The sequence below is a fragment of the Colobus angolensis genome, unplaced genomic scaffold (genome assembly GCF_000951035.1).
Source record: "Colobus angolensis palliatus isolate OR3802 unplaced genomic scaffold, Cang.pa_1.0 Scaffold28, whole genome shotgun sequence".
NCBI lineage: Eukaryota > Metazoa > Chordata > Mammalia > Primates > Cercopithecidae > Colobus > Colobus angolensis.
This window is the reverse complement of record NW_012116043.1, coordinates 5,963,835-5,971,432: the sequence shown is the minus strand read 5'-3', so window position 1 is coordinate 5,971,432 and position 7,598 is coordinate 5,963,835. Positions and strand designations below refer to the sequence as shown.

Genomic DNA, 7,598 nt, shown 5'->3' with positions numbered 1-7,598 from the left:
TCACCCGCCTCAGCCTCCTAAAGTGCTGGGATTACAGTCATGAGCCACTTAGCTCAGCCAGTATTGTGAGTTATAATAAATAAAGCTATTATTTTAAAATTTAACTACTTTTAATGGGAAGTGTCTACATGATAAAAGACATTATACAGAAAGTTAAGCCAGGTACAGTGGCTCACGCCTGTAATCTCAGCACTTAGGGAGGCCAAGTTGGGCGGATCACAAGGTCAAGAGATTAAGACCATCCTGGCAAACCAACATGGTGAAACCCCATCTGTACTAAAAATACAAAAATTATCTGGGCATAGTGGCACACGCCTGTAATCTCAGCTACTCAGGAGACTGAGGCAGGAGAATCCCTTGAACCCAGGAGGCGGAGGTTGCAGTGAGCCGAGACCACGCCACTGCGCTCCAGCCCGGGCAACAGAGCGAGACTCCATCTCAAAATAAAATAAAATAAAACAAAATAAAACAACAACAAAAAACAAAGTTGAAAGACAAGTCACAGACTGGGAAGATACTTGCAGCTTTTCTAATCCATAATGATCAACATCCAGAATATACAAAGAATTACTCAAAGAGAAAAAAATGGGCAAAGAAAATGAACAATTTGTTGAATAGAAAATCTGAAGCATCAGTAAACATATAAAATGGGACTCAACTTCACAGTAATCAATACTGTGATACTTTCACACTCAGAAACTGGGCAAAAATTAATGCCTTAAGTTAAGGAAATGCCAAACTTACTTTGAACGCACCCTCTGATTCCATGGATAAGAGATCCCCATCGAATGGAATGAGATCTAAGCTGTACTCCTCCCTATGAATAAAGGATCCCAAGACTCCCAGATCCTTCAATCGCTGTTCACACAACAGGCTACGGCGTGGCACAAACAGAATATGAAAATCTCTCGTTGGGCCTCGTCTATCTTCACTGCAAAGGAAGCAACATTTGTTAGCTTATGAGCTCCTAAAAGTCATAGACCACTTTGCTTTTTTTATCCCCACTGCCTGGCACACAGCAGGCACTAAATAAATGCTGGCTAGATAAATAATATAGGCCGGGCGCGGTGGCTCAAGCCTGTAATCCCAGCACTTTGGGAGGCCGAGACGGGCGGATCACGAGGTCAGGAGATTGAGACCATCCCGGCTAACACGGTGAAACCCCGCCTCTACTAAAAAATACAAAAAAAAACTAGCCGGGCGAGGTGGCGGGCGCCTGTAGTCCCAGCTACTCGGGAGGCTGAGGCAGGAGAATGGCGTAAACCCGGGAGGCGGAGCTTGCAGTGAGCGGAGATCCGGCCACTGCACTCCAGCCTGGGCGACAGAGCGAGACTCTGTCTCAAAAAAAAATAAAAAAATAAAAAATAAATAATATAAATACTGACTCTCAGGCTGGGTGTAGTGGCTCACAACTGTAATCCCAACACTTTGGGAGGCCAAGGTGGGCAGATCACTTGAGGTCAGGAGTTCGAGACCAGCCTGGTCAAGATGGCAAAACCCCGTTTCTATAAAATATACAAAAATGGCTGGGCACAGTGGCTCACGCCTGTAATCCCAGCACTCTGGGAGGCCCAGGCGGGCAGATCACAAGGTCAGGAGTTCGAGACCAGCCTGGTCAACATGGTGAAACCCCATCTCTACTAAAAATACCAAAAATTAGCCAGGCATGGTGGCAGGAACCTGTAATCCCAGCTACTCGGGAAGCTGAGGAAAGAGAATCGCTTGAACCCGGGAGGCAGAGGTTGCAGTAAGCCAAGACCACGCCACCACACTCCAGCCTGGGCAACAGAGTGAGATTCCATCCCAAAATAAATAAATAAATAATAAAATAAAATATACAAAAATTAGCTGGGCATGGTGTGCCTGTAATCTCAGCTACTTGGGAGGCTAAGGCAGGAGAATTGCTTGAACCCTGGAGGCAGAGGTTGCAGTGAGCAGAGATCCCACCACTGCACTCCAGCCTGGGCAACAGAGTGAGACTGTGTCTCAAAAAAATAACCAAAAACTGACTCTCAGACAGAAAGTGTTACAGCTGTGCCCATTCTCTCTTTCTTCCCCCTGGTAGGAAAGCAGCACTGAGTCCTGGCTAGAACTTTCTAGCATTCTCTTAAACCATTTATGGGGCATTAAAGCTCTCAGGTTTATTGAAATAGGGTATCTGTGTCTCACTAAAAACAAATGGTTCTTCAACCGAAGCAATGCAGCCACAGAGTCTTAAAATTAAAATGAAAGATCACTCTTGACTCCGGCCCTTACTCTCCTTGACAGAGGACTTCCAAAAATAGCCCACATGCTTTTAAGATTTTAGGGGCTGCAACAATCAATTGTACCACAGAGTGGAGACTGGGCTGGGAGCACTTCCTCTATAGACTGGATGCTATATTAAATTTTAATCAGCTTCTTTTTCTTTTTTTGCTTATGAAATTCAAGTACATGCAGTATACTTAAAAATTACTGCTGGAGGTTTATTTTTTTAAACTAGGGTCCTTTTTACTGACATAGGTTTAAGCTTTTGCTATCCTGAAAGAATGGGGTTATAGGGTGATCCTCCTCTCAAACTGCTGAGAACGACTTCCTAAGTGTCCCATCTTCTCTATTTTCAATTTTTGGGGGGTACATAGCAGGCACATATATTTATGGGGTCCATGAGATGTTTTGATATGGGCATGCAGTGGGAAATAAGAACATCATGGAAAACAGGCGGGCACATCCTCTCAAGCACGTATTCTTTGAGTTACAAACAATCCAATTACACTCTTTTTTTTTTTTGAGACGGAGTCTCCCTCTGTCGCCCAGGCTGGAGTGTAGTGGCATGATCTCAGCTCACTGCAACCTCTGCCTCCCAGGTTCAAGAGATTATCATGCCTCAGTCTCCCGAGTAGCTGGGACTACAGGCACACGCAACTACACCTGGCTAATTTTTGTATTTTTAGTAGAGACGGGGTTTCACTATGTTGGCCAGGCTGGTCTCGAACCCCTGACCTCAAGTGATCCACCTGCCCTGGCCTCTCAAAATGCTAGGATTACAAGTGTGATCCACCATGTCTAGCCTCACTCTTTAAGTTTAAAAATATGTAATTAAGTTATTAATAACTATAGTCCCCTTGCTGTGCTATCAAATAGTAGGTCTTATTCATTCTATTTTTTTTTGTACCCATTAACCATTTCCACCTTCCCTAGCCCCCATCTTCTCTTTCGTATTCTTCCATGCTTATCCCAGTTTTTCAAAAGACCACCTTGCACTGGCAAGAGTGAGGGTCTTCCATGAGAAGGAGCTCATACATTAAAAGCATTATAAGGACCAAACTATTTTAGATCAAACACAAGCTCTGAGATACCTGAGCACGTTTTCAGCAATTATATCCATCAACTCTAGCCTGGGTCTGACAAAAAAAATAATATTCTTGACATCAGCTGCCGGCAAACGATTTCCTTTAAGTGTGAACATTTTTTCCACTTCATGTTCCTAGGCAAACACATACACAAAAGGTTAACAAAAAGACTGAAATTTGCCTGTCATTTTCAGACTCAGAAATCATAAATACCCCCAATCAAGTTCATATTTTAGTATCGAAATTTAGATTCCCTCAAAGCCAAATACATAAAGGACAAAGTTTCAGTATAAAGCCACTGTTTTTTTTTTTTTTTTTGAGACAGAGTCTCGCCCTGTCACCCAGGCTGGAGTGCAATGGCGCGATCTTGGCTCACTGCAATCTCTGCCTCCTGAGTTCAACTGATTCTCCTGCCTCAGCTCTCCGAGTATCTGGGACTACAGGCGCGCACCTCCGTGCCCAGCTAATTTTTGTATTTTTAGTAGAGACAGAGTTTTACCACATTAGCCAGGCTGGTCCTGAAGTCCTGACCTCATAATCCACCCGCCTCGGCCTCCCAAAGTGCTGGGATTACAGGCGTGAGCCACCGCGCCCGGCCCTAAAGCCACTGTTACTGCATCAGCATTCAAATGACGCTTACATGATGAACTATCAAAGACACCAGGTAATGGTCACATAATATAATGCTAGAATCAGTACAGAATCACTGGCCAATGGATACAAAATGTTAATCGGGCACTAGTATTAGTGTTTATAAAGACCAAACAGCTTTGCAAACCAATGATTCAGGAAGAAATATAAAATCCTATCATAACTGCTAAAGTACAGAATTATTAATCCCCTAACAAAACCCAAATAGCTCATGTACCTTCAATAGTGAATACTGTGCAATCAGGCCAAAGGGTCCAGTTAGGTATTCATCCCAAACTATTGCCTGTAAGAGGGGAGAAACATTCTCTTATTAGAGTTAATACCAGGAATTTTAACAAATCAATAAAAAATTGCCTATCATAAACAGGAGGAATATTTGCTTCAAATTCCGGGTTAAAAAATTTTCTCTCAGTGTTACAAGATTAAAATAACAATAAAGCAGAAAAAAGAATTTAAAAATGTTTGGGGTTTTGCTGTTATTTCATTTTTGAGACAGTCTTGAGTGTTGCCCAGGCTAGAGTACAGTGGTGTGATCTCGGCGCATTGCAACTTCCGCCTCCAGGGTTCGAGTGATTCTCCTGCCTCAGCCTCCTGAGTAGCTGGGATTATAGGCATACACCACCATGCCTGGCCCATTTTTGTACTTTTAGTAGAGATGAGGTTTCACAATGTTGCCCAGGCTGGTCTCGAACTCCTGACCTAAGGTGATCCACCCACCTTGTTCTTCCAAAGTGGTGGGATGACAAGCATGAGCCAATGCATGCGGCCGAATAAAAAAAAATTTAATTACTTCTGACCACATTCACATCCTTGTATATCTGTGTCATGGATTTATCAAATCGAGCCATATGGAAATTGTCAATTATACAGAATTAAAACCTACGATATAGGTATCACAAATCTTATTTTGGCAAAAGAAGATTTTTTTTTTTTTTTTTTTTTGGAGACGGGGCAGTGGTGGAATCACAGCTCACTGCAGCCTCGATTTCCTGGGCATAGTGATCTTCCTGTCTCAGCCTCTGGAGTAACCGGGACTACAGGTGTGTGCCACCACATCAGGCTAATTTATTTTAGTAGAGATGAGATTTCGCCATGTTGCCTAGGCTGGTCTCCAACTCTGGGCTCAAGCGATCTGCCTGCCGTGGCCTCCCAAAGTGCTGGGATTACATTGCACTTCCTCTTCCACCACACCTGGCCAGAAGAGAAAATTCTTAAAAGCTCAGTAAGTTTAAGTAACTTTCCAAGGCCATATAGAGACCTTAGACCATACAGAGTGTAAGGGAGTGAGGACTCCAACCTAGGACTTTTTGACACCATGAATCACTACTCTGGACCTCTATGAGTATTTCTACTGCTTAACTCCAGTATAAATTTTTCTTAAATTAAAATATTTATTTAAATAATCGTACATTAACATTTAATTAAAAGATATAATACAGAGCGAGCCCCTGTACACTTTGCTCAGTTTCCTCCAGGGGTAACATATTACAACCAGGAAATTGACACTGATACAATCCATGATGTTTTTCAGATTTCAGCATCCTTTGCTGAATTGAAACTGGACCCCTATGATGTAGCCTGTTTTTTTTTCTCTCAAAGGCTGCTAGCACCCACTCTACCTCTTCGGGTTCTGTTCTCTCCAAGACTGAGGCTCCCCAGTTCGACTTTTCAGAGTTGTACTGTCAGTAACTTAGGGTGATGGATAAACCCTAAGGGGATGAAGGAGAGGTGACACCATTTAAAAGAAATCCTATAAAATCTCTGATCTAGTTCCTGACTCCCTTGGGAAAACGGTGCTACTAGATAAGTTATACTATCTTAGGAGGCCAGGTTAAAAGCCCAAATGATTACAACTTCTCTCTTAACACGCGTGAGCAGCAGGTTGCAAGGTGCTGGTGTTTCAAGAGAGTTTCTAAGGTACGATTTGTACTGACACGTATGATCCCCGTAATGAATGGACACTGGACCATCCACACTGTTGGACCGCCCACCCGTCCGGTGCCTCGGTAGGCAGCAGAGGAAACACCTGACGTAAACCGGCTCATCAGCGGCCGGGCTATCACAGTGGCTTACTCCGCTCTCACAAAACAGTCGCGGTGCCACTCCGGCTCCAGGCTGTACGCCCAGGGCCCCCCCCACTCATCGCTACAGGGGTGCAGGTAAAAGGGCCCTGAGGCTCGCCTCCTTGGAAGCCCCGGGGACCTCGTAAACCGCGAACTCAGGCGGCAAGAAACGGATTAAGCTAGGCCGGACCAGGGGAGGCGAGGGCGGTGTCGCTGCCTCCCGCCCCTCACCTTACTTCCTGCGCACTTGTCCAGGAACTCGCGCAGCTCGCGACGCACCGCCTCGCGCAGCACGTTTAGGTTCACTCGCCCGTAGGACAGGTGTGCCGCCATCTTGCCCCACCACCCCCTGACCCACAACGCCAACCACGTCCGCCGGTTCCAACGGGAGGACCACTGACGCAGTCACGTGACAACGCGTCCATGTGACTGGTGCGGCTGCGCATGCCAACTCGGAAAACGGACTCTACCGGGTGCGGGTTCTACCTCGCCTGGCCCTAGTGTCCACCTCTTTCTTCTACCCCGGTGGTGGTTCAGATTCTTGCCAAGACCCAGGGTGCGTTTCAGAATGTGGTCACTCCAGGAGTCGTCGGGCGCTGAAAAGCGATTTTAAAGATCTGGAGTAGACCGGGCGCGGTGGCTTACGCCTGTAATCCCAGCACTTTAAGAGGCCGAGGTAGGAGTGATAGCTTGAGGCCGGGAGTCCGAGACCAGCCTGGGCAGACTTCGTCTCAAAAAACAACAACAAAACAACTAACCAAACAAACAAAAAAAAATTGACTCTCTCTTGTCCCTTTTAAAAATCGCGAATTTTTGTTTGCAGCAAAGGTACTTGCTGTAAGATGATATCTTAAGGCCAAATTTGGATAGAAAAAAAAAAAAACATTTTTTTGAGACGGTCTCACCCTGTCGCCCAGGCTGGAGTGCGGTGACGTGATCATAGCTCACCGCAGCCTCTACCTCCCGGGCTCAAGTGATCCTCCCACCTCAGCCGCTGGAGTAGCTGGAAGCACAGTTGTGCGCCGCCACCCACTGCTCAAATATTTTAAATTATAGCAGTCAGAAGGTTCTTAGCTTTGCACTAATCAAGGCTGTTTTGATTTGTGAGCTAAAATATATGAATATGGTGAGGAGTCGAGGGAATCTTGAGTGGACTTTTTTTGGGGGAGGGGGAAGGGGGTAATCCCTTCCTAACAGACTTTTACAGCGATGTGGCATTTCACACAAATAGTATTGCTTCTGGAATCCAGGGACCTGCCTCAGTAAAACTCCATGTTACCCGAGTTGTAGTGAGGACCAATGAGGACATGAATTTCATCGTGTAGTCCACGTGAAAGGCTTAGCTGGGTGCCTGGAACTTAATTGCTCAATAAATTATTAATATTAGTAGAATATATGCGTTTCGATACTTTGGGGTGGAAATGGGCTTTTTGGGATCTGGTCAAAGACGAAAATTTCCTTCTTTGAGTGCATAGCTTACCTTTTTTTGAGACGGAGTCTTGCTCTGTCACCCAGGCTGGAGTGCAGTGGCACAATCTCGGCTCACTGCAAC

At 45.2% G+C, this 7,598-nt stretch overlaps 1 protein-coding gene across 1 annotated transcript in view; it reads right to left on the bottom strand.

Moving 5' to 3' along the window:
- The window catches only part of VPS33A (vacuolar protein sorting 33 homolog A (S. cerevisiae)), a 46,789-nt gene extending 40,298 nt beyond the window's left edge, over positions 1-6,491 (bottom strand). Inside the window, exons 1-4 of the mRNA XM_011948589.1 lie at positions 6,278-6,491; positions 4,201-4,266; positions 3,339-3,466; positions 745-931 (exon numbers count right to left, since the gene is read on the bottom strand). Coding sequence (XP_011803979.1) covers positions 745-931; positions 3,339-3,466; positions 4,201-4,266; positions 6,278-6,379 — 483 coding nt within the window. The 5' untranslated portion in view covers positions 6,380-6,491. The remainder of the gene's footprint in view (positions 1-744; positions 932-3,338; positions 3,467-4,200; positions 4,267-6,277) is intronic.
- Positions 6,492-7,598: the final 1,107 nt, after the last annotated feature.